This window comes from Scleropages formosus, chromosome 1, assembly GCF_900964775.1.
Source record: "Scleropages formosus chromosome 1, fSclFor1.1, whole genome shotgun sequence".
NCBI lineage: Eukaryota > Metazoa > Chordata > Actinopteri > Osteoglossiformes > Osteoglossidae > Scleropages > Scleropages formosus.
This window is the reverse complement of record NC_041806.1, coordinates 43,449,876-43,477,559: the sequence shown is the minus strand read 5'-3', so window position 1 is coordinate 43,477,559 and position 27,684 is coordinate 43,449,876. Positions and strand designations below refer to the sequence as shown.

General features: G+C 42.2%; 1 protein-coding gene across 2 annotated transcripts; it reads right to left on the bottom strand.

Annotated features, from left to right (window-relative positions):
• Positions 1 to 78: 78 nt before the first annotated feature.
• On the bottom strand, positions 79 to 27,164 carry tab2 (TGF-beta activated kinase 1 (MAP3K7) binding protein 2). Of its 2 annotated transcripts, XM_029253834.1 has the most exons (8): positions 26,751 to 27,164; positions 7,976 to 8,167; positions 5,994 to 7,593; positions 4,719 to 4,879; positions 4,065 to 4,158; positions 3,140 to 3,235; positions 2,638 to 2,733; positions 79 to 2,141 (listed from the first exon to the last, which is right to left on the bottom strand). In XM_029253834.1, exons 2-8 carry the CDS (start codon positions 8,075 to 8,077, stop codon positions 2,002 to 2,004), a joined length of 2,289 nt encoding a protein of 762 aa, XP_029109667.1. In that variant the 5' UTR covers positions 8,078 to 8,167; positions 26,751 to 27,164; the 3' UTR covers positions 79 to 2,001. The 2 variants fall into 2 exon arrangements, with proteins under 2 accessions (XP_029109667.1, XP_029109668.1); XM_029253835.1 differs by lacking the exon at positions 2,638 to 2,733 and having other exon boundaries at positions 26,751 to 27,163.
• Between the last annotated feature and the right edge of the window lie 520 nt (positions 27,165 to 27,684).

The following is a 27,684-nucleotide window of genomic DNA, read 5'->3' as shown; positions in this document are numbered from 1 at the left end:
TTCCCGGCAAAGCACAACTTCTCACCAGCATCTGATACCAACTTAGCAAGAGGGTGAAGGGGAAAAAAAAGGCAGTTATTCAGATAGATTTTTTATTTTTACAAATAATTTATCTGTTACAAAGACAGTTTTCCCAGCTAAACTCAAAAACTTTAGATATCCAAATTAGTTTTTAATTAAACCATGTATGAACCGACAATCTTCACACCGAGCTGCAGATGAAGCTGAACACTGGGTTTCTTAAAACCTGAAACATGACAGCATGTGATGTAAGTGCTTCAGAAACAACTCTGGGATTTTACTTTGTACCAGTCTGGTTTCTATAATTTTAACATACTAGGTAACAGTATGGATAATTTACATAATTACCATTCTAACAAATATGTGCACCAGCATGTGAATGTGTGACCAACTTCAAATTTTAGGAGATGAAAAATTTTTTTTTGTATGGTGTGGGGAAAAGGAGGGGGTTAAATTCACACTACTGTGAACTATTAGCCCTCATGAAAACATTACAAATCTAAGGTTTTAGAGCAAATGGAAAACACTATGGAATCACAAATAAGAAAAAAAATTGCTGACCCCTTTGCCTCATCCCGTTTCACTTTGAGAAACATTGTTTTCTGAACATAAATGACAGAAGGAAAGGCACTTACTGAAAACGGGAATAATAATTCAATAAGTACAACTCAAACTTTGACAAAACACTAATTCTCAATTCATACTGCATAGTAAAAGTCCCATGGAGTACAGCCCTTTGGAGCAGCCCCTTTCCACCAAGATGTGCGTTTCATTCCCAACGTCAAGGTCTTCAACTGTGACCCTGGCTCATCCTTTTGTTGTTTTTTTTTTTTTTTTTTTCCTTTTTTTTTCCAGATTGATGTAACAAACATGCACAGCTCGCTCATCACAGAAGTGGAAATATCCCCAATCATTACCCACATTCCAGTTGTCAGATAAGACGGCTGTGTGTCACTGTCTGTGGGCCTCAAACCAGTCCAATATCTCTGGGACCTCAGGTAAACGCCATCGTTTCGACTTGGCTGCATCTGCAGATCGTACGTTGGGAGGAACAACAAAATCCACTTTTTCAGGAAGAGAGAGAGCAGTCTTGAGCAAATGTCCATGTGTGCATAGTTTCTTATTATTGCTCTTCCTTTACACAAGGCTTCATGTCTCACAGATTATCAAGTAAAAAGCTTAAAATGGGACACCGTGCTTATTTGTTTGAAAAGAACTAAAAAGTTAAGTCTATTATGCTATACTTACAGGAAATAAAAGTGATTCATAGCGTGAGGAAATACACATTTAAAAGCACATTCTAAAACTATGTACAGTAATAAACTCTGGGGTATTAATCCAACGTATACTGTACATACAAAGCATGCAATTTAGTTTTCATGTCATTAACTGTGGATTTAGGAGACAGACTGGAGCGCTACAGAGGGAGAGGACACAAGGCACTCTTTGGTGGTAGAAACACACTGCAAAATTATTCCGGTCATTCTCTGGGAGCATGAACCGATCACAATAGTCCAAAAAAACAAATACTAGGAAGGAGATAGCCTGCTGGTTTTCCTTTCAGATGTAGTGCCCCAGTCACCCCCCAAATCCTCCTCTTTTCCAAATATCACAGAAGGGAAGGCAAAGGCATGATGACACCTTGGAGAAGTGAGCGTGAGAGTGCGCGCTTGCTAATCGCCAGGAGGCGTGAAGGGAGAATCTCCTGCACAGACTGTCCACTCCAAGGTGAGGTATCATCAGCACTGCTGGTTTAAGTAACACTACCTGTAAACACTGTCCTGTCAAGTCTGCCCTTGATGGGCAGCTTTCTACCCCAAGAAATATAAAACTTTGAAGAAAAACGAGGAAAAAAACCCCAAAATACCCTGTCCATATTTCCTTAACTCATGGAAAATGAAAACCCCCCTTCTTTAAAGAGTTATACACGGTGGTAGAAAACAAGGAGCAGTCTTGCGGTGGGGTGGGGCAGGGTGTGGCTCAGAAGTGGCGTGGGAACTCGCACTGTTCACAGCGGTTCAGGGCAGGGTGGTTGAGGAAGGTGCAGGCCGTGCAGTTCCAATGAGCTCCCTCATCCTCCTCTGCATCCGCCGCAGGCTTTGGGGTCTTGGTGCTGGACTCTGCCAGGGTCGACAGTTCACAAGAGACAGGTGAATAAGGGTCACCCTCATTGTCACACTTCATAATTACTGAACATTTGAGGTAAATTTTGTGTGGCTCAGATTTTCTGGCTTGTACTTCATCTGAAACTATGCCGTTTTATAAGTGTCTACCGTAGAAGCATGTCTGGTAAATGTGCCCCACATGGCCTGGGGCTGGTTTCGGCAGAATCAGATCTACCCCCACCGCCTTTCATCCAAACAAAGACCAACATTGTGTGCAAGCAGTATGACAAAAGAACCAAGTACAAAAAACAAGGCCAGGAAGAAGAAGAAAATCTGTTTTGTGCAATTACAGACCACAGTAAACTACAAGCCTTTTTCTTCACTAATTGATGAAAAACAAAATAAGCAGCATTAGTGAACAAAGAAGGGTTCAGAGCTGTGGAACACAAAGTAACCCAAAGGCACAGCAGACGACAGAGGCAGACAAAGACTGACACATAGGACTACCAACCCAGAGGGACAGCAGGAGGTGGAGTGGAGGAATCCTTCTTTAACTTGGATGTGACATTAATTTTCCTTCCCCTCCTGTCTACGGACCCTATACACTCTGGGTGGGACAGATGAGGCACAGCAGAATGGAGATGTAGTAGATGGGATGAAGGAAACAAGACGACAGCACAGGTATATAAACAGATAAAGCACTAGAAGAAAAAAATAGACCAGAACATGGATTTACATGGACTTAAAACTTTCTACAATTTACTGAAATAAATTATACAAGTGGTGAAGCCAAAATTACTGCTTTACCCATTCTGTTTGGACTTTAACTGTAGAAAAGTGTTAGATAATTTTGCTTTGAATACTCTAATGAACCAGCAAGTTTCTCAAGATTTAGATAAGAATAATAAAAAAAAAAATGTCTGCAAGTTGTGGACTGAGAGAAAGGTGTGCTAGAAAGGAGACAAATGGCAGGACAGGCAGGAAATGAGCAAGTTACTATCTTCAAAACTTACCAACAGATGAAGTACCTTTGGGCTTGGGTGGAACTGGGCCTAGGAATCCAATGTTGTCATAGAAGTTATGAATTGCACTGGGATCAAAGTGTGGTCCTGTAACAAATTGAGACAGGACCACACATCATTTTCAGAAGATGACACAGGGCAAAAAAAAAAAACATCTGAACGGCCAAATCTTTCTAGGCTCTAAACACAGAAACAGTTAAGGGGACTAAGTGACACAGGAACTGCACGGCAATAAGCTGCAGTCACAAAATATCTGCAGGGAAAAAAAACAGCATCCTCACAACAAACCCCAAAAAAAAGTTTTGCATCCCCTCCCCCAAAACACTATTATTCTCAGATTCCAAAAGAGGGCGTTCTAAAACAATATGTTTTTTTTTTTTTTTTAAACCTCTGACCTAAAGCAGCTGGACCAACACATGCTGGAGAGCAAGTAGTGTGGAGCCATGAGGCCCATAAATCCCCCTCTGCCCACCAGCAACAGGATGCAATTCAGGAAACAATCGCTAGTTCACAGCATAGCGGCAGCAGCAACAGAGGCTGGCCGGAAAGAGGAACTTGCAATTCCCCAGCAAAGCCTGGGGGTGAGGAGGGGGCTGGCCTCTATGTCCTGTGCTTACTTCCACATTCTTCTGATGCATTCCTAGCTGTGCTACCTGTCTACCAAGCACATGAAAGCTCCCAGTTTAATAAGTGAAATAAGGGTTAAAGCACCATTTTTAAAGTGAGGTAAAAGGTGAGAGGATTTTCGACTGAGTATCTTGGACAGCTCTCGAAAAGACTTTTTTTGTGCCCAGCAACATAGTTTCATAGTACACATGCATGTAAGTTAATACTGTGCTTGCTTTTCTCCACGTTTGAGGACACCAGGCTTATTGGCTATGGTAAGATGATGTAAGGCACAAAGGAACAGGGATACCTCTTGTCTGAAGGAGGTCAATCTCTTTGGTTAAGCAGTCAATGTCAATCTGCAGTATCCTGTTTTTGTATCGCAAGTTTTGCATTTCCTCAATCTGATAAAGGAGAAATGAAACAAGGTCATATTTCCTACCCGGGAAGCACACCCAAAAGAAGACAAGACAGACTCTGCAAGAACCAGGGGCAACTAAAAGGTACTCCTTTGACGGCTTTACATGAGAGGTTACTGCCTCCATGGAAGTAAAGGGTCGGGGGGTCATTTCAAACTCTCAGTCTACTTCAATGCTGGAAGGGGCCTTTAAGCATAGCACCCTCGCTGTCCATGGTATTGCAGGGAATAAATAATCATCACTGTTCTATATCAGTGCATGCTGTAGACTTTTCACTTAACTCCATAAAAAAACAAAAATAATGGCACTGAGGTCACAATGAAATGTTTCTTAAATGAACAATAACAGCAGGATCATACTGAGGGGACAGTCACATCATTATAAAATTAATAAGTAATTAAAAAAGGATGTTACCAGATTATTAAAAAATGCCAATCATGAACAAAGAAAGTTTACAGAAGACACAGTTAATGAAGACTATAAATAGAGGGGCCTCATGGGGGGGCCGCAGGGCAGCTTATGCACGAGAGGAGGAGGACACTTACAGAGGGTATCTGGGAGGCAGAGTTGGACCTCTGTAGCCGTCTCTGAGTGAGGTCATTCTCCATCACATTGACCTCTTCTTTCAGCTTCTCCAGCTTCTTTTTCTTCAGCTCCAGCTCATGCCACAGCCGCTCCATGCGGGCCTTTTGGTGGACTAGCAGAGCTGTGGAAATGGGGGTGAAGAAGGCCAAAGGTCAAAGAATACTAGACAAGTGAGTAGCACTGTGTACACGATCCTTTCGAGAAGTTCCTAGACCTCAGTGTGACCTGAATGCATCATTCCGAACACACCAACATACACCACAAGCACAGTGTTCCTGAGAACTCCCTCACCAGGGAGAGGAGAGGAACACTATACTATTGACAGTTATGGTCATAATATCCTAAAGCTAACTGCTTATGGAGTTTTTTTCCCCTTCATTTTGTATGTAGAAAGTAGAAACTTAGATGAACATCTGGGAGAAATGATACACATACAGCATCATATGAGATAAAAATTGTGGAGTATTGACCCACACTGTACATCCCAGTCAGTATTCCTCAAGCAAAAGACGGGTTTCCCCATGCGGCTGGACAGAGGGGGGTTAGGGCGGCGACCCAAGGAGGAGACACTCGCGGGGGAGTGACTCACACACACAATCGCAGTCAAATGTCCAAAAAAGGCAAAGCTGTGTGCCTCCACCCGTGGTCACACACCTAAACCTACACATCACTTGGAAGCATGCGCTCTCACACACACTCTCACACACACACAGAAACCTTCCAAGCACCACTGAGTAAAAGGAGAGTATAATGAGAACAGAAGCATATACACAGCTTGGCTAAATTGCATTAAAATTTCCATAATGTTGACACTAAGTTAAAAACAGGCATAAACAGCAGCTTGTCGTTGGGTTTCCTTCTTGGCAAGAGGTAGTGGAAAAAACATTTACTACTGGTGAAAAGAAATGTATACTATGTTCTTGTCTCACATGATGTTGGGAAAGCAAGTTACTCCCTGCAGCAATGACGAAAGAAGCATAGCTTTTTTTTTGTTTTTTTTTTTTAAAAAAAAAAAAAAAAAGAAAAAAAAAAAGAACAGAGTGTGATCCTCCAGCTTCTCTGGGCAGTTATAGTTGAAAAATCAAAACAGATATCAGATACACACACACCTGTGAAAATATATTTCCCTTTCCAAATCAAGCATTAGTAAGAGTCCTTCTCTAACTAAACCAGAAGGACAGGCTTGAAATAACTCATCAATGCACAAAATGGCTGATACAAAAGGAGGCACCAACCTTGAGTGTAGGCAGCATCGTCTGAACCCATGCTGAGTCGGCGTTGCTCACTGGGTCTCTCTCTGTGTGCTGACAGGGGATCCGAGAGATGATGGGGGTCCGGCTCAGCAAAGTGGTCCGAGGGGAGGCTGAGGATGTTGGTGGGCTCAAAAGTTGGTGAGACCACACCAGGCGAAACTGCTGGGGGCTTATTTGGAGACACAGTGATTTTAAAAGTGTACTTGGTGTTGGGTTGGGTGACCACTACACGGGGGGAGGTGGCTGTGGTGCCTCCGCTCACTGAGGGTCGGGACTTGGGTGGATGATGGTGGATGAAGGCAGGGCACATGCTAACCTGGCCCGGCACACTGCGCCCGCTGCTTGGACCTTGCAGGGGTGGGTTGGCCGAGATGTACAAGGTGGGATTCCGGCCACTGGCGTCGTCACCTGTTGCATTGGCCGAGATGTAAAACTTAGGCTGGGAGCGGGAGCTGGAGGGTGCCATGGCAGGATCATCAGGTGCAGCCGTCGCCCCTGATGGTGGACTGGCCGAGATGTAAACAGTAGGCTGGCTGCGATTTGGGCCAGGGCCACCAATAGACAAGGGTGCCGTGGGGCAGGTACTGGAGCCCATGGAGGAAGAGGCAGGGCAAGAGGAGGAGGAAGATGATGAGGAAGTGGAGGAAGAGGAGCGCGGCCCACCGCCAGCATTGCTCCGCTGGGGCGATTCAAGTTTGATCTCAATCTGGTTCTTACGCGGCCCGGTGGATATGGTCTGGATGTTGTACTGGCTGAAGGAGGCCGGTGCAGCTGAAGAAGGACCCCCAGAGGGCAAGGTTCCACTGGGTGTTTGGAGGACAGAGGGTGCTTGGGGGTTGGTGGGTGAGCTGATGGGCATGTAGACATGTGAGGTCTGATGGCCCTGTGACTGGTGTGGCGAGGTATGCGAGGAGCTGTGCTGTGAGGGAAGCGTCCTGCCACAGGGCAGTGAGGCAGGGTGGGAGATCTGGTAGGTGGGGCTGCACTGAGGCTGCTGCTGCTGGCGGATCGTACTGGACTGGGTGACATAAGGCCTGATGTAGATGGAGTTACCCTGCTGACTGTTGAGGCCAGACTGGGGCCCACCATGTATGTGCAAAGAAGTGGGGGTGTTACGGCCCGTCGGGATGTTGGGAGCCAGGGTAACTGTGATGGGGTTGAAACGAGGTGCTTGCTGCCCCCCTGCAGCATGTGGCTTGCCACTGAGCTGGTAGAGGCCAAGGTGCTGCGGTGGCTGTGGCTTCCTTGCTGCGTCCATGATGCCAAACACACTGAGACCAGAGGGCACTTGCGCAGGGGCTGACTGTGGTTCAGACTGGAAGAGCTGGCCAGGCTGTGTGCCCTGCAGGGGCCCGTCGCTCAGGCTGTGGGTCAGAGTTCGGCTGCCGTTCATCCTCTGACCTTCCCGCGCCGAAGGCACATGCACATTCTGAGACTGAAGGTCCAGGTTCAGCTGGGTCATGTGATTCTGGAGTCGCGACAAGTTGGACTCTTCTGGGAAGCTGAGGTTTCCCTCACCATACAAGTACCCTGTGCTCACCTGGGACAGGTACTCGCAGCAGGCATGCAAATTATTGTTGTTCTGAGGGAAGGAAGGAAACGATCACGTCAAAGACTGGATGCAAAATTCTACAAACGTATAATTCTAACTGCAAAACACCATCTTTGCTTAGCCACCATTTACTGATGCTACAGACTGTATGTAACAGAGCAAAACAAATGTGCTCCAGTTTCAGAAGTGAAAATGGTGATTTAAAAAAGAAAATGTCAAAACTACAATCTAACTTGTGCTGTATTTTCTGCTTATGCACCTGATACAAAGAGGAAGGAAGATGCCATTATTGCCTAACTACTGCAAAGTGAGGCCAACCCATTCCAGCCCATGTATGCGGCATTTAACTTTAAATCTGATCAGCAGCTTCCCAACAAAGCCACCCTTTTCACAAAGGTGAAGATCAGCTCACCTGCAGAACACACTGGGACACCACCCCTTCTGGAACCTCAGGAAACTTTTGGCGCAGGTCGTGCAAAACCTGGATGTCAATATGCTGGCTTCCCTGGGCCATTCGTGTGGTGCCGGGTTGGGACCGGTCCTTCACTTCGTTCAGCAGCCTTAGGCCTCAGTGGTGACAACGTTCCACCCACAGCTTGTGCATCTTTTGGAAAAACAGGAAGGAAATTAACAATGAGCAGTGGTCATTGCCTCAAATGTCAGGAAGGCACTGTTAGAAAACCCTTGAGAAATGAGGGTAACTTTAATTAGTATGGCAAATAATTTAGCTGCCTAAACAGGTAAAATTTAAAGTCTCTTTGAAATCCTACCTCCTCAAAGAGTTATTCCAACTCATGGACAGCAAGGTGGACCATGTTTCATAGAAAGTGCGCCCCAAAAAACATTTATTGAAGCATGTTAATAACAAGGTGCAGAGCCTCACAAAAATGTTTACATCTATTGCTCTTTCTTTAAAATTCAAAACAGGCATCTTTCTCCAATGGCCATTTTTCATTATGGTCAAAAGTTCTTAAAACATTTTCCCTCAGAAAGCATCCAAATATCTGAGGGGCACGAGTTACAGAAGCATTCCACTTTCTGAGAGCCCTTTAATAAATGGGCAGGAAACCACCTCCTGAGCCCTTCTCCCAGAACATCTTGCAACAACAGCCTGGGTTCCCACTTTGTCTAGGAGAGGAATCCACAGCATCGGAGCCGCCGATCTCCAGCAGTGTAACTCCTAACAACAACCTCACTGTTTGTCAATGCTAACAGTGACAGGAAGAGTCGGACAGATTGGTGCCCAAAACGCGGGGGGGGGTGTGTGTGTGTGTCTGGTAAAGAAGGGCAACCAAAGTTATCCCTGCAGCCCCTTCCACACATTAAAAAAAATTTCTTTAGAGGAATAGGAGATGATATAAAGAAATGGCTCTGAAGGGACAGCAATTTTTCGAAATGCATCGTTTGAAGAAACACACTAGACCCATGTCAGTGTTGCTTAAGAAAACCTATACAATACTAATTATAAATGCACTCATCCCTTGATTAATAGGGTTAATTAAATTCATAATTTCCCATTAGGTAAATTCCTGTTTTGTGGTGATCAAATTACTATTTCTTATGTGGAAAATATTATTGGTTCCCATATGAAAAATGGGACACTCAACATTAATAAAAAAAATCCAAAAGGTATTGTGCAGGACAATGCCAAAACCAGAGAACTTAATATTTAAAACAAACATTATTCCTAGTTTGTTATATTTTCATTCATTCACTGATGGTACAGTAGACAGAGACATTTTGAAAATATGATATAGTTTGAGGTGCTGCATAGTGTTGCTAACAAATGTTTAATGCTAGGTGATAGTAAGTGTACTCTAAGTATATTTAGGTTTTTTTAAAGCTGTTTATGTGACTATCTCATGTGTTTGGTCATGCACAGCAGGGAAGGAAGGGAGAAAGGAGAATGTCCACATCACCCTTTATTTTACAAAGTTTCAGCTGTGATATTAGACTGACATTAACTGATGGTTGTGATTGGCTGAGGCTGTCCATGTGATGGGATGTTGCTCTCCCAACTGCAGAAGTAGAGAGAACTTTTGAAGGCAAAACAGATGAGGACTGCTTGTAAAATCTCAGAATACATGTTTATTATAAACCTTACAGCCATCAGCTAAACTTGTCTTATAATACAAACGCTTTTGTTTTTTCTTTTCATTTAAAACACCAGAGAAGACATGCAACATTTAGTGGTAGATCCCATGGTACCTTTATTTCAGTACAGAATAATTTCTTTTATCAATTAAAGTACAAATCAATCAGTCTATCCTAAATCAAACCACAAGAAGGTGATTACTTAAAAGAAGGTCAACAGCAGCTTCCTTAAAGCCATCAGTTAACACTGGAATTTTTGCTGAAATTGAATTATTTCTTCAGTAAGTCAATACCCAGTTTTAGCACATTACTACAGTCCATTCTTCACTGTTCCTATACAATAGCATAATCTACAACCAGAAAATTTCCACACCATACACAGTAAGCAGAGAGGTGACAGATTAGGAGTTCATTAGCCCCCTTAAGATTTTACTGAAAAGGCCTTGAGATGCAGCACATTACCAGGGATAGACAAAGAGGTTCCCTACTGGCAAGCGAATCCCAGCAGCAGGGCGCTGACCTAGAAATTCAGTGATGGTCTGCAACAGTGTCATCAATGGACTCATTCATGTACTGCCTGCAAGCCTGTTCGTTTTAGACAATCAATCAATATAGGGCGATGAGAGGGTGAATACTGTCAACAGTAGACTTCCCAACAGGTGGCATCACGGGTGACTGCTCAAACCTCAAATGGAACCTCTACAATCATACAACAATAAGATATTGCTTGTCTTGTATTACCATTATGTAGATTGAACTGTTTTTAAACTCACATCTATTTCTAGCTCTGTTGAAAACATGGAACAGTAGTAAACTTCTCAACTCCTTTAGTGCAGCCCTTGAGGGAGTATATCTGAAACAAACAGGCAGTGAAGCTGTGTCATTTTCTTAGCCACTTATGACTAGCAAGTTAGTAAGAAAAAATTATGCATCACTAAGTTTATTTATAAATGTGCCTTATGCCAGTAAAATCTGTTGGTTGTTCATGTAAACTGTTATGATAATGTAATAACATTTTGCTAACATTAAACTTCATATTGTGAATATCAATTTCAAATTCATATGCTCTAAATGCTCTGTACGTAAAGGTGGCCAGTGTAAAGTTAGTAGTTAGATGCCTTTTGGGATGTCAGAATCAATACTTTCATAAACAGTAGCCAGAGTTGTTTCAATGGCATGAAACTAACGCCAAGAGAGAAGCCTGTTATCAGCATCAAAAACACAAATAGTTTATAGTCCCAACACTACATTAAGATGGGTGTTATGGGAACCAGAAGAAAATAATTTGCTTTAAATAGGTATTTTTCACAACATTAATTATTCCATGTGTTGAGTCTTTTGGGCTCAATTATACCTTTACCTATAAAATAACACTACTGTAACTCCATATTTCTATTTCCATAGATTGTGGAGGAAAAATTGACATAAGCTAAGATGCTAATTATGGGCTTTCATCTAAGAAGAGATACTGCAGACAATGTTTTATCTGTGTCTTCCAGTCAAACAAATGTTCAAATATACACAAGCGTTAAGGATTGTACATTGCTCAAAAAGATGGACATACCTTTCTATACAGTAAAGTGCATCGGTCTCCACAACGTCACAATAAGGATCAAGATATTTACAAATTAGTTTAGTTTCCTGGAATGTAGCATAAGCCATTTAGGTCAACAAGGTCCTCCTAAAACACAAGGATTTCCAAATGACCAATATCGCTTTCTGGCCATCCATTTATAAAGGGTCTGGTTCGAGCTTTGTTTTTCCATAATACCTTGATACTGTACCATAAGCAGCTAAACATTCCTGCTGAGGTTTTGGATACTTAACGTCATATGGAAACTTCATTGAAATTCAGAATTTACATTGTGAACTTTGCAGGGAGACATGCAGCAGAACAGATAATGCACAGCCCCACTTCTTTACCAATGAAGTTCATGACCTTGTCAACATTATAGTAACTGTTGAATATGGCCAGATGCAAACCTCTACTGTTGATCAGGTCGGTAGCATGGGATTTTAACCAAATGTTACTTCAACACCATTAACAGCATCAAAAAATGTCTTAAAAAGTTAACAGGCAACCTAAAAACAAGGTGTAATCCATGACTCTGGAGTGTTCAGGAATCACCTCCTCTTCACTAATTATGTGCCTGCACCACCTCCGGAGAACATTCCCCACATCTCAGTCATCGCAGGACTGAATGAATCACAGGAGGCTTAGTGCACCTAAAGCACCCATTTACCAGCACACTTTATTCCCCATTCATATAGCAACCACATTTTTATGGTTAATGTGTCCTCACTGGAGCTGGAACAGCAGGCTGTGGAAAAACCTGCAAGTTCAAGTCCAGAGAGAGAACAAGCAGGGGGAGGGGAATCAAAGCAATTTATCTAAGAGACTGCAAAGTAATTACAATTTGGAGACTATCTACCTCACAAAATATAAGCAGTAACACCTGGTACATGTATGTCTGAGCACAACCACATCTCCCCTCTCCCTGTTACTCACACAGACGATTAGCTTAATAAAGTACATATAACTGTTTTCTAAAAGCATGAAATTAGTTCAGGCGTAGTGACCATGGCTCCATCAGTTCATACAGCCAAGTTCCACTAAACCACAACTTGGGCTTTCTTCAGCTCAATGGCCTACTATCAAGGAATCAGACATGGACTACAGCGCAAGTGTTCTGAACTTAAAGAAGCAAAAACGTGTTTACTTCCTCCGCATACTTCCTGACATTTTTGGCTTTCATCATAGCAAAACACTGACTGCTAACTCCTACTTCAACCCACTGGAAAGGACCTTGCTAAGCAGACTTTCAAACTCAGTTTGAACTCAGCTGACAAAGAAAGGATGGCTTAGAGAGAGAGAGAGAGAGAGAGAGAGAGAGAGAGAAAAAACAGCACTGTCACAAATATAGCATTTAAAGGTAAAGGGATGGCTACTGATCCCTAACACTGTTGGCTGAAGGTGTGACATACAGTAAAGTGTGTCAGAGGCAGGTGCAAAGCCCCCTTAGTCACTCTTAGATTTTTCAGGGTGCCCCCTTGGAGTTTACATAAATTTGTGTGGGCACATTTATGCACAAGACTGGGATTTGGTAAAACAAAGTGTGCGTAAAAGATAGTATGCGCATGATACAGGGATTTGGGGGCCAGAAAATTGAACAGCGGTATACCACAAGACGTAGTTGATGGCTTACTAGAAGGTAGGCAGGCAGGGGCACCAGATTTCAACCCCTGTTTCTCACACACCTCTAACAAAGGACCTGGTCTTAGGCTTCTCCTTGTGAGGACATCAGGTGACATTCGTGCAACGGCTAAATGTCAGTTATTTTGTAAATATCCAGAGAGCCTTGGGATCCAAAACACCTCTTCCTGCCTTGGGGAGTAAGGAGGAGCACATTTAAGAGCAGTAAAAGCATGAAACTCTTGCCACTGCTTGCTTCCCCTTCAGCCCACCTTGTCTGCTTCTATTCCAACCCCATCTTCTCAAAACAGTGGCTCTATGGTCAACAGAATTCTGAGATTTCTTTAGCACTGCCTGGAGATGCAAATGCACCCTCATTCCACTGGAGGGTTACCAACAACCCAATCAGATCCAGAATTCTGTCATCCATTTGGCGATCAAACTCTGGGCATTACAGTACTATGAGTAAACAAGTATATTGGTGTTTGGAAGAAATATCACTATATAAAAAGAGTACAGACTGAGGTGTGTAGTATGACTGCTCCCAAAACAAACTGTATCATGAAATAATTGAGAATTGCTTTCTTTGAGTAGACTGCAAAGGCATGAGGGCATATGATATAGCCACTATGTCAGAAAAAAAGGGGGAAAGCACCAAAAAAATAAAGCCACTTATGAATCAATACTTGCTCTGTGCCAACAATCTGGAGACAAAAACTGAGGTTTTGTTCCACACATACTCAAATCCCTAGGTTGTAAACCAACTGAGCTGCGTGTATTTCACCCAGCTTCTACAAAATTCCCCCATTTAGCACCAATTGAGGTCCAGTTATTGGTAATTTTTTGTGACAAGAGAATTAAAGGTATTATTTTACACATCTAAACAATGTTCTGACAGGTAATTCATTTGACCTACAGTACATTAAGACAATCACAGTACATCATGGCATATAACTGCACTAACATTTATCCCCCAGTTTGAAAGAATAAGACTGAGGAATCCTTTACCAGTTGTAGTTCTTACTTGAACTGTACAAAATTTGCTATGACCACAAGCTAGGTGAGGTTTCAGTTTTTGGGTCATGCCCAAGAGGTCAGATGTTGAATGTGCTTACATGAGTTAATTAAGATGGGTTATACAAGACAGCATTCCACAATTACAATCTCTTCTGACAAAGTGCATTTCACATGAACCCTATGGAAAATATCTGCCAAAAAAAAATCAGGTGTATCACACTTAATCATTAAGAGTCCAGGACTACAGGTTGTCTTCCTCGCAAGGCACCCATGCAACCAGGACCAGATCCACTGTCACCCTTCCCCCTTTTGAGCTTCCCAATGCAAGCATGCACACACCAGTTTCAAATAAACAAATACATTCATGTACATTTAGAAAAATGTGTAATCAACAGCACACATCTGGTCCATGTTAGTGAAATTACTAACAGAAAAAAGATTAAATTAACATTTAACACCAGAGTAATTTCCAAACGTGCCTGCCAGAGGGATCATAAATAAGCCTGTTTTCAAGATCATCCAGTGTTTCATCAATGTGATAAAACAGGCGATGAGAATGCCCTTCTGAATGGGTACAAAGAAACCAACTAACATGCAACCAAATTGGAGTAGTAAAGCATTTTGCAGAATTGAGGAAGTGGTTTTGGCAACAATGCAGAGAAGGTGTTAAATGCATGACCCATTCCCTTGACAAAGCCTTTATCCTTCCTTTCTTAAACCAAGTGTCCTTTCTTCAAGTAGATCTAAATTAGAGTCCTTTTTAGAATGTAAATTCTCCATAAATAGCAATAAGAAACTACAGACCTATAGCACAAATACAGGAAACATTCCCAGCATTTGCAAAGTCTGAAGACCTGTATTATGCAGTTGAACAATGTTTTTTAGGTAATTTTTTAAAAGAACACACCAAGAGTTATGCATAGAACAGACAGGCAATACAGTTACTTTGAGCAGAGTCATTGTGGCCCCCACTGACCTTTCAATAATTTTTCTGCCAAGCTTGTGCCACAATGAGGCTGCAGACATTATTGTGTCAGAAAGAATGGGGAAGTTGAGAAAGATTCTTGTCAGAGGGCAACAGTAAACAGAAGTGCTTATTACAGATGACTTACAGGTAACAGTCAGTAACACAAGCGTGATAAGACCAGAAGTCTGTGCAGCTTAGTGACAATTACAGGTTCTGGCAGGTTCTAACAGAACTATTCCAAACCTTTGTGCCTTACTGTACCCCCAATGTGATGCTCAGGATTGTGAGGGCACAGTAAGCCTGAAACAATACATGCTGTATTTTAATGTGTTTCTACACAGAGAAAATTAAAAGCCAGTGGAGGGATGGATATATATCTACACACACACACAAACAATCATAACCTCAAAATCCACAATAGTCTATGGAAAACAATTCTGCAAATTTTCTCAGACAAGGTTTTTAAAAATACAACACACCCTATCAACCGGAGCCTGCAATAATATCAGCAGCCTTACATTACTGGGTAATTTTGCTTTTTGCAACATTTTACTGCACAAAAAGGTGTGTAATAAAATGAAGCAGCCGCTTTCACTGATCTCAAACACTCTGAACAAAGGGTTTGTATGGGGAAGTTCACAACAGTCATCTCATTTATGCAGTCAAGATTTGAAGTGCTTGGTACATCTGTTTATTTCTGAGGACCCCTTTCTCTGCCCCTCCAAGCATTGTAAGCAGAGACCACAACCTAGGCTGAAAATAGAAAACCCTAAAAACGCAAAAAAAACAGTAACCTAATCCACTAATCATTATGTATTCCTCCTGCCAAGAACTTTGTTTAAATTAAAAATAAAGACGGGAACATTTTCTATAATGGGAAAAGGCTGCTGGATTTGGGGGAAAAAAAAAAATCTAAAAGGTGGCACTTCAAATTGAGAAGTTGAAGCACAGTTCATAATGTGTGCATTTCAAATGCACCAAAATCTGACACATGACCTGATTTTTGGATATTTAAAAAACAAGCCTTAAGTGAGATACTATAGGTCTCAGTCAAAAACTATTGCATCATAAGGGGTCAATCAACAGATGAATTTTATCAAACAATGCCAAAGCCCAGATATACTTTTTAATTGGCAAAGCCAAACATGCTGTAAACCATTACATTTATTTATGAGCATAATGCATTTCTAAGAATTCATTGTAAATATGAGCCTTAATCAATTAATGTACACTAAGGTTGATGAGAAATGAGAAAGCTCTAAATCCTGTAACTTTTATAACTCCTTTTAACCATGAAATTCTTGATTAGAAAGAGGTGCTTCTACTTAAGGAAGATTATAGCTACAGTAATGTAGAAGTGAGATGGTGATAGACAATTTGTTAGAACTATTCACACGAAATTAAGCACAGAACAGAAAAGCAAAAAGCAGAATAAACTGCAATTGGATGTAATGACATCTGCACTTTCATATAATTTATGAAGAGGTACAATGGGGAAATATCTAGGCAACAATTTAAGCTGACAAACCCCACAATACAAAAATCCCTACTGTAAATCTTTGAGTCTGACACATGCCAATGTCTCCTAACATGAACAAAGGAACTGAGACAATACTGAACTTTGGTTAACTCTAGTGTTTTGTAAGACCAAAAAAATCTTGCAACTCCTTACTTTTATCCAATTTCATTAACAATTACACCTTTAAATACACCAAGAGGCATTTTAATTCAAGTTTCTCAAGCAAGAGTACTATGGCAAGGACTCTTCTGGGACTTGAACAAACAACATATGACTAACAAGTTAATGCCTTTATACACCACACTGAACACAACACCTTTTAAATAGGAATGTGAATAATTCCAATTTACATGTCAGTTTTCCGTATACATCTTCCCAGACAGGTCGAGGGGCTTCATTACCCTTGGACCATTCCACAGAAAACACTATCAATGGCAGAATAATGCTGAGTTATATTCTCAGATAAGGGGCTCAAGGGACAGGCAGACAGGGGTATGCCTGTTATGAGGCAGAAGGAAAGGGGACAGGAAGGTGTAACGTAGGAGTTCTAGTCCCGACCCTCATATACTCCCAGCTGCTCACTGAGACATGGCTTATCTGTGTCCCCTTGGGAGGCAGCCCCAATGTTTGCCCAAGTGCTGTTAAAACAGCCGCTGCATGTCTGTTTCCCTGCAATCTCCCCAAACCCCACAGCCACTTAATCTCCCCCCACCACCCACTTCAGAGAGCAGTGCCGCCAAGTTGGAGACCGCACACTGAGAGAGCACAGAGGCCACCACTGGAACCTACCTACAAGACTATACTTCAAAAACCATCGCATGTCCAGCAAACAACCTCCTTCAAGTACATTCATACCAAGACCACTGCAAAATCACTTGAACGTTGAGTTTTCACACAACTTCCACATGAACAAGCCTGTCAGATTAGATAAAACTAGTTCACTAGGTTATCCAACAGTCATATACCAATAAATAAATGGCATGAAGTCTCATTTTAAACAAATCTTACATAAAATCACTAGCAAGGCTTTGTGTATAACTGACTCACAGCCAGCTGCAGCACCGTGGTATAAAATAGCTGCACTTAGAGAAAATTAATGTTCAAAGATGAGACACCCCACAATATCATCATAGCAGACTCCAGCAACATGAGGCAACTGCTTGTCATTTCACTAAGAAAGACAGCAGAGAATTAAAGGAAACATGCAAGTATGTGAAAGCTGATCTGATAGCTGTATGGGGGGGGGGGGGGGGGGGGGGGGGGGGGTGGCAAGGGGTTAGAGGGGGGCTAAAAAAAGGTTCAGAAACAGTTGGTTCTGATAGTTTTTCCAACAGGGACTTTCAATGGCTGCTCAGCTTCTCTGGCTTTCTGCCTGGCAACAGACTCCAATACTACACAGTTCACAATTTACATGTTATTTGTTGGCTCTGGCACTATACAAAATGACCCCCAAAGCAAAAACTTCCAGGTCTTGAGACTGGAGTGATTTCCTTACCAGCCAGGAAACGTGGTTATTTACATTTACATTTATTCATTTAGCAGACGCTTTGTCCAAAGCGACGTACATCTCAGCAAAAGTACAATTTATGCATTACAATAAGAGAAGGGGACACAGCTGGAGACATGAAAGTCTCAAGCAAACCTAGTTTGTTCCCTACCGCTTGCTGCACCGAGGGTCATCATTCCAGTAGGTGCATAAGACACAGGATAGACAAATCCCGATACCCTCCCACCGATGATTTTTTTTTTTTACATATAAGATACACAAATGAGCAGTACAATACCAGAGTAATGGCTGAATAAAGGTTGTATCTGGGGATGCTTCTGGAGTTATGATGCGTGAACAGTTACACCATAGATGAGCTGGAGAGACAATGTCACTTAAGGTGTAAACTGCAAATTACAGTATAATGCTGTATGTTTGTGAAATATGTTTCAAGACATCACAATATTTCTTTTAAATTCATCATTAGCACATTATGGGTTTTACATGGGCTGTGAATAAAAAAAAACATGAGGTGGAATAAACACAAATCTGGAACAAATAGAGTTACCAAAAATAAGGCTGCCCTTGAAATAACAGAAAAAAAACCTTTAAATCTGACCGATTTATGCCAAATTCAAAAAGTTACTGAACACTGGAAATACCTCTTTAAAAAGGCAGCGCAGCCATTCAGTTGCACCCCTGAGTACCAAACCACACTTGTGCTTCTTGTGAGGCAGATGTTTTCTTTGCAACATGCTCCAGAAACATTGCACATTCAGTTTGAACAGAAGATGATCCTCACCCTATACTGCCTCACTTTACTTTGGACTACAGGTCCTCACAGCAGCTGCTCCATAGAGGAGTCCCTGTCCAACCAGCTCCAGCCCTTTCTGGCACACTGAATGAGAAGTTCACAGTTTATATTACCACAGTCGGGCTTCAGTGTATCACAGGACCTCCATGTGTTCTGCTAAGGAGAAAACCCTTTGCCGGAAATGCTTTCAGCAGCTGCTATGAGTATTATTCCCCACCTTGAGGCCAACCAAGACAAATGGCAGCCAAATCACATGACGCCACTAAGGTGAACCAGCACTGGTAGAAAACCGTTCCATTTCATCACTCTGTGGGAATAATATAGTCATCATAAGATCTTGGATCATATTTTCATTTTACTCACGGTAAACACAGAAAAAGTCCATTTCTAATATTTATCATTGTTAAATTATATTTGTCATTGTTAAATGTAATGTTAAAAATTAGGTGTTACATTTTTTAAGGCTGATGACTTACAATGTTAAGTTTGTGCAACAGCAAACCACTTACAACTGTCTACTCATTTACACAGCTGGATACCTTTACAGGAGTAATTCAGGGTAAGTAAATTGTCCAAGGCTAAAAGAGCAGGAGAGAGGATTTGAATTAGGGGACTTGTACCTGAAAGCTGACAGGGTTAACCATTATGCAGCCTGCTGAGGGGGCCTCATTGTCATGAAACCCTAGGGTCTTGAAACTCCTAGTCCTATCACCACTATATGATCACAAAACCCTGAAAGGCAATTCAAAACACTGACAGGGATTAGAAATTTGCATTATTGTCAAAAGGCAAATTTTCTCGGGGGGGAACGGACCAAAAACTATGTGTTTATGCTGATAGTATTAAAAACAGCAATTTCCCAGTCCTGCTACAGAAGGACTCTGCTGGTGAAAGGAGAACTGAGACCCGGACTGGCATGGACAGGTGGGAAGGGGACAAGCCTGCGGGTAGGAGCCAAACCACACACCAGCAGGTCTGGTGGCATTCTTACCAGATACACTCTCACATGAGGCATGGGGCTTATTAAGAAGGGTGGGGGAAAATACTGAGGACAACACAGTTTGGACTGTGTTTCAGTGAATAAGAAGTGACAGAGGACAATGGTTAGCTTTGAAAAGGGCAGTGGAACTTCAATGCCACTGGGAGATTTCTCTTCAGTCACCAAGGCTGCCCCCCTCCCAGCTTCACTGTGTCTTCCAGTGAGAAGTCAAGAAAGTTTTCATGGATCAGTGATAAGGAAACAGGACAAAAAAAGAGGCAAAGGGCTGCTGTGAAAAACTGACATTCTCAGCCAGTACCTTTTTGCCACCAAGCCAATGGCACCTCCATAACATGGGAACCACTCAGAAAGTAGTACTGAAAAAAATATCAAGCAATAAATATATATGCTGATTTTTTTAAAAAATGTTGCAACTTCTCCCAATTGTATAGAGGTTACAGGCAACCACACAGCAAACCTGTTCTGTGACTTTTAGCTGTACAATGTTGTAACTATTCTACAAAACATGTTGGGGGGGAAATCTGCCCACCTACTACTCCACCCACCATGATGTTCATCAGAAAACAAGCCTTCTTGTCTGCCCCGGGGCTCTGAAGGTTCTTTTCAAGAGGCAAGTGCTGCAAAATGTCCCCAAATTACAATTTAAGAGACTACTACTGCAAGGATTGTAGAAAGAACAACAAAAAAAAAGCTTTTACAAGAACCCAACTGCAGACTTCACTGTCTGCCACACCCAGACAATGCCTTTGGAGGGAAGGGGGCAGAGACCTTAACAGCACAAGAAGCATTACACTGATAATGCTGCAGAACAGGAGATCAAAGTGAGATTCCATAGCGCTCACAGGCGCTTACTAGTACACAAAAAGTGGACACGAGATTAAAGGAGATCAGACAACTGTGGGCAAGGAGGAGAACAGATAGATGCCAGACTGCACAAAAACTCCCCCAAGCAAACAGAGCAGCCAAGGCAGGAACGTCTGTTTAGGAAACTGCTGAAAATCAGACAAAGACAACCCCATGAACTGATGAAACATCTGTCTCAGAGCTGAAAAGGCATCTCGCACTTTGCATACATTAACATCTCAGGTGCAAACACTACAGTGAGGTCATACAAACCAGTTATCACCCTTACAAAAATGGCTGTTTCTTCCAAAATAACACCACTTAAAATGGGCAAGCACACAGGTTTGGAATCCAAACCTCCAAAACTGCCTTTTGGTTTTAGAAATGTAAAAATAAAACAATAAAACATTTGCACAATTGAAAGGAAAGATGCTGACTCCTGCACAGCTTTTCATTAAGGAGCACTCAGCAATATCTCACCCTCAGTTAAACTGCAAGGGAAAGGGGGGGGGGTCTGCCTCTGCCTCTCTTCATTCTCTTCCTTTCCACTCTACATTTGTACTTTCCACTGCTGCACATTCTTTCAGTAGGTTTGGAGAGCTGCCTGTGTCAATATGACTGAGACAAATATTAGTAAATCACGACCAACTTCCCATCTTAAAAACAGTAGCTTTGTGGAAAAAGGAGCTACACAGAACCAAGCCTGTCAGAGAAATCTGTGTTGTCAGCAAGTTGAGGAAAAAGCCTTATCTTAGCCATCAGGTACAACTGCACTAAACCCCTAGACGTCACATCAGTCTCGGCTCTGCTCCCATCCCCACTCGCACACCATGTCCCATCTTTGGCAGCTGGCCCAATTGTGTTTCCTTGAAATACCTTTTCGGTCTCTTCACCTCAAAATAAATACAAACTTGGAACTTGTTTCCTTTGATTTTTACACAGTTGCAGTCTCTTGAGAAGCTGTTTTAACTTTAGCCTGTCATCCTGATGAGGTCCAGCAAGAGGTAAAGTCTAGTGACTTACAGAGGAAGGAGGATATCACCTTGACATTGTCCACAGATGCCAGCCCTTGTTACAGCTCCCTTAATGTGTGGCCAGATCAGTCAGACGGGACATTAAACAGTAAAAATGTGGAACAAGTCCATGATTCAATGGTACAAGCCATGTGCACACTTACAAAACCAATGCATTTTACAGAAATGACAGGCCATGACCTATTTAAATGCACCACGGCATGTGTGAAAAACATCACTTTCAGTTTCTGAAAAATAAGCAGTTCTAACCAGGTTGTCAACACATTACTGAGGACTCATGTTCAGAATGTCACTTCCACTTACAAAAGGCACAGGAAAAACAAAGTTCTTGGTGACACCTCTCCATCCTTTTAAAGATCTTGCAAGTGTCTTCATATGACGTTCACATACATTTGAGAGTTAGAAAATGAAAGGATGTCTGCAAACCCACAGCCAGTTTACATAGTGGTCATAGCAAGTCATCAACTTTCTTCTCACATCCCTTCATAGTAGTATAACAATGTATGAATGAAAGCTTTATTAATCTCAAGGGAAATATCAAATTACCCTTATTCATATACAGTATGTTGTGACATTCATACATTTTGTTTAATTTGCTTAGCTGCAAACCAGCTCACACACCTTTAGCCAAAATGAAAAGGGATTGTGCGTGTGAGAGAGAGAAAGAATGTTCATGACAAAGACAAACTTACTCCTCATCTAATACTTAGATTAACATAAATTAATCCTTCATCCAACATGAGAGGAAACTGCCTGTAGGAGAACTGGCACACAGATGGAACTTCTGAGAATGATGATTTGGCGGGATTGTTCAATGAAGACCCGCAGTGATGATTTAAAAAGACTGCTCCAGCAGCACAGCGAAGCAAAAACAAATTTGACTGTGGAAAGTGCTGAGTTCGAGTGAGGGGCGGAAAGAGAAGCAGACTCCCAGATTAGGAGGCAACAGGCTCAACCTCTCTCATGTTCACTGGGAGGAGAATACACGTGTACACATGCACACGATAATGCAGCATTATTCTTGTTTATAGGGACACAAATTCAGTGGTAAGTAAACCTAGAACAAGACAATGACAATGTGGGCAGGGGGGGTCATGGAATGACTCACTGGACATTTCCTCTTTTACACTTTACCTTAAACAGCCCTAACCTGTGGTCATTCTGGAAATTAACATCTTTGAAAGGTAAAAACTCAATTTGAATTGCAATAACTATTAAAAGAAAATCATATAAGAGTTTTAGTATCTGCTGGTCTACTAACATGGCTGGAAAAAAAAGACAACAAACAATTTAAACAAGACTCAAGATACCAGACCAATGTGCAAGAAAAGACATGCGGCCCGTAATAAAACATTATCATGGCAGTGCACCTCTGCAGCAGCTGGCTCATGTGGCCCTGCTGCCTTGAGGACTTCCTGTTTAAAGTAGCGTCAGCCACAGACTAACATGTACCCAGTAATCCCTGTTCTCAAGATCAGCAATGCTTGTCAACCAGAGACCTTTCTTTCTAAGGGAAAAGCAACTGAATACATGACAGAAAATGGTATTTTCACTTGGAGATAATGTGATTATCTTCTCTAAATGATGCAGATATTTGGAGGAGAGTTCACTACACATGAACAAATCAGCTGTATGGGTTCCATACGCGATGTGGATTTATAAAGGGAAATATCTTTGTGTGTGTGCCCTCTATATTTCTTCACTTTACTCTGGTTTCACAGCCAACGTGTTATCACCGACAATACCAAAATCCTTGAAAGGGCAAGAATAAAACAGGTTGATGGCACATACACAACAGGTAAATTTATATTACGTGTGAGGGAGTCATCACATGGCAAGACAGCAAATCATAACCGGAGGAATGTGTACAATATCACACAGAATTTTTTAATATTTATTTTAACTATTAAAACAAAGGATGGGGCTTTGATCAACCACATTTGCTGCAATGACTTGCACTGTGTAAAGCAATAGGTGGCAGACCTGAGCAACGGACCATATTTTTTTTCTAAAAAACTAAGAACAGTCAACATATCCAACTGAAGACGGACCACCAATTGCTTTTCAGCAGGTTCGTTTCTTCAGCATTTTTGGTTCAACAGACTTGCATTTGCATGACTACATGCACTTAATGACTATGTATATACACTTGAAAAAATTTCAAATCTTGTTTCATCCTATTCCTTCAACACAATCTTCAACTGATATTCGAAACAGGTTGAAAAACCCAGAATTTCAATTCATCAAAACCAAGACATTATGAATTGGATTTTTACAAGGAAAACCCATCTTCACTTCTGGGATTGTTGCTAATCTCGTTACTCAGAAGCTCAAAGTAGTTAAGGTAACAGAGAATTCCTACAACACACATGTGGGCAGTCCTAGCTTTTCTCATTCTCATGCACTTTCACCCCTGACTTGGGAAACCGATCATAAGACTCAAATGTATAGGCACAAGCTGGTGAGTTTTCTTCTTGGGGGAGAAAGATAGGCAAGGGGTTAAAACAAAGTCTGCTTTTTTTTTTTTTTTTTTTTTTTTTACAGTTGCAAAACACATGACACCTCAGCATTTACTGCTTGTGTGATATAGTCAGCGGTGCACTCAGATTTAACGTTAGTAATTGCACAGAATAAGCTTCAAGACATGATTTTACCATGGTTGAAACAGGACATTATCTAAATATCTGGTTAAATCAAGCAAAAATATTCTTACACTTACAACACAAACATTTCAGATCTATATATTTACAAAGTCTTGGGAAAAAATTGAAATAGGACACCTAACTAGTGGTTAGATGCACATTCTAATCCCAATTATGTAAACTGGTTTTGCTATTTTGTGTTAGAAATCTAACAAAAATGTGCCCCCCAAGAAAGCTTATGGGTTTTTTTTTTTTTTTAATATCAAAGAATGCAAGGGCTGTTACGCAAACAACCTTAAAAACAGGTTTTTCAAGACAGCAGCATTTCAGTCTTTCTAGTAATTAACCATAATATTGTGAAACACCACCCCACTGCTTAAAGAAACAAGGCAAAACAAAACACCTGAACAGGAAGGACTTATCGTCCAATGTTTTTCTACATCTCCCCAGAGTCATCAGATAGCCAATCAACCATATAAAACTAGCTAGGTAAAATTAGGTTAGAAATGCAAAACAAGAGACTCTTTTTCAGGTACCATTTCAAATCATAGTATCACTAAACAACTAATTTCACTGCGCTTCCACTAGTTTGCCAAATGTTTAGCACATATGGTTTTGGTTAGGGGCCTGTACCTATAAACCACTGCCCACAGCAGCTCACAGGTCACAAAGCGTGATGCAGACTGCAACTCGGCGAAGGCACCGGCTACTAATGAGGGATTCACACAAGTGCCACATTGAGTCGAACTTCAAGAAAGCCAGAGATTCAGCCTACCTAACTTGACAGAATGCTGGTATGCACACCAAAACTGATGCGCATCAGAGACTAAACTCCCTCCAAACACCTCCTACACCGATAAACACTCTGAACACCATTACACCAATCAATTGGGTCAACACTGGAGGAGAGCAAAGTATGAAGCAATAGGAAACCAAAAATTTGACAAACCCATATTTTCTGTGTAATCACCTCAAAATTTACAACCTTTATAGGACAAACATTTTAATTTTCACCCTTGCTGACATCCTTTAAACAACGGAGCACCAATCTGAAATAAATATTCAAAGTGAATGGTACCACTTAAAACTATTATACAAAACAGATCAATAAACAAGCAAATTTATAATCAGACAATCAAAATTTTACTGTCCCAAAGAGAACTTACTTTAATTAATGTGTCAAAAACGACAAACTACAAAATATTTGGATTTCAATATAAAATCAGAAAGGACAAAATATCAAGATGTGTGCAGCGGTAGCTACATGATCTACAAATTCTGTCTCCCATACATGTATTTCAGAGTACGACAGCAGCATGTGCCTGAGGAAGAGGAAACATAAGCCCTTTTGATTAACACAGACAAATGGAGCAGGCATTTATCACCATGGAAATTACACTTTTTCCACATGTCATGTGGGCCTTTTTTTTTTTTAATAAGCAGAGCAGCTTATTATTACTGATAACCTACGTGACACCTTCGTCGAAGCTTATTTACAATGTCAACTTTACGACGGCTAACCAACGTATTAAGCAGGGTATGCATATAGTGTTAACAGATTTACCAGGGGTATTAGCCTAGGAGCAGGGATTATAACCTGGTACAAACTACAAAATGACAGTGATGCTAACCCTATCAGGCATTTCACAGCCATTGATCAATTCTCAAACAAAAGCAGACATAGGACTAATTATTAGTTTATTGTTATTATATTAGTCTAATATAAATTATACACATATATACATGACCGAGTTACACAATGCATGGAACTTGTGGGAACAAAACTAGGGGGCTGGAACCCGGCCACCGCCCGGCCAATGCCTCTTACTTTTGAGACTTCTTAATATGTGCAGCTAGGAATCCCTCCTTGGAATGACTTTGGCTTCATCATGGGGAACTTCTGATCGTCCTCAATTTTCGTGATACAAACCAAAAAGCCGACACCGCCGAAGAGGTTTTGAAGACGGAAGCTGTACGAACCGCGGAGGCAGAGTGACAGAAAAGCGAAGGTAGGTAAATCACACTGTGTGAAAGTGGAGCTGGAAGCGCAGAGTGGCAAACCAGACGTCTCAGACTGTTGCTGGCAAATAACCGCCGGATTTGTTTTACATCGATTCGAATTCCTCCAGGTGAGACAGCGGCGGCCCGCAAATTAAGTGCTTTCATTTAAATTCCCCAGATCTAGGGACGAAGCCCGGGGGGGGGACGCGCTTTTGAAAAGATCTTAAAACCCCCGTTAGAACGACTTTTCAAAGTTGTACAAACTTTTTCCCCCCTTTTTGAAGTTTTTCAAACGTCGCTCGCCGACACACAGTACTACTATTTCACCTCACTTCACCGACAAGCATCGTCTGGAACCAAGGCACTGTGTTGTGCTTCATAAAGGCATGAACACCTAACAAAGCTTTTAAAAGTTTCCACCCTCCCTTCTTCCGAACTGATATTTAATTCTTCCAGCTAGACGTCAAGACGGGCTCTCCTGGGCTCCGGCGGCTCGGACCCGCGTTCCCCACTCGCTCGGCAGCGCCGGGCGGGCCTCCCCGTCCCCCCCGCTGCCGCTCCGCAGGCTGCTCCTTACCGTCTCCGCCGCCGCTCCCCGGGTCGCCTTCGACACCCGAGGCGCCGCCGCCGAATCTCCGCTGGGCCGGGGCGCTGACGGGAGAGGCGGGGAACGGGGGGGAATGAATAGCGCCCGCCGGGCCTCCTCTGTTTTGGTGGCTCGGAGCTGAGGCGGCGGGGAGGGGAAGCGAAGCAGAGCACGGCACGCCGCGGCCCCCGCTGCGTTCACACACCCGGAGAGTTCCTTTTCTTTCTCTTTTCTTTTTTTTCTCACAACTCTTGCCCCGCTTCCCCCGCGCCTCCCCGCCTTAATTTCTCTTTTCCTTTTCCGAACTTCCAGAGAGATACGAATCAAAATAGTGTCACACAATATGGCGGCCGCGCGAGCCAGCGGCCTATCGCGAGACCGGAACATGTCGGGCTCGAGGAAAATAACGGTAGGGAAGACGTCGAAAAGGGGGGGGAGGGGGTGTTGGGGGATGAGCACGAGCTCGTCACTGGAACGAGAAGCAAAGGAAAAGGAAAAAGAGAGAGAGAGAGAGAAAAAAAAGCCGACGCTCGTGGTTGTCGCGCGGGTGGAAAGCGCCACCAGACACGTGGGAGGGGAACAGGTGGGGGCGTTTTTGGAGAACTGAGATACGTTATCCTGACACTATTGTTTTTTTCAAAATATTTTTTGGGTTTAAGGTCTTTCCATCTATTTCTTAATTCTATTTATGCATATATACTCAGCTGAAGGTCAAAAAAGCTCACATTTTCAGTGACGATCTCTCCTGTTGACACTCATGCGGTAGTTGGTCTCCCAGGGGGAGTTTAACTACACACACAGGAATAGGTCAACGTCAGAGTAAGGCGGAACCGTCCAGTGGTTCTGGACCGCAACCGGAGAAGTTCACCGAGCCAAGAACCGGTCAATGGAGTGGACAGAGCAGCAAAACCAAGACTGCAACTTT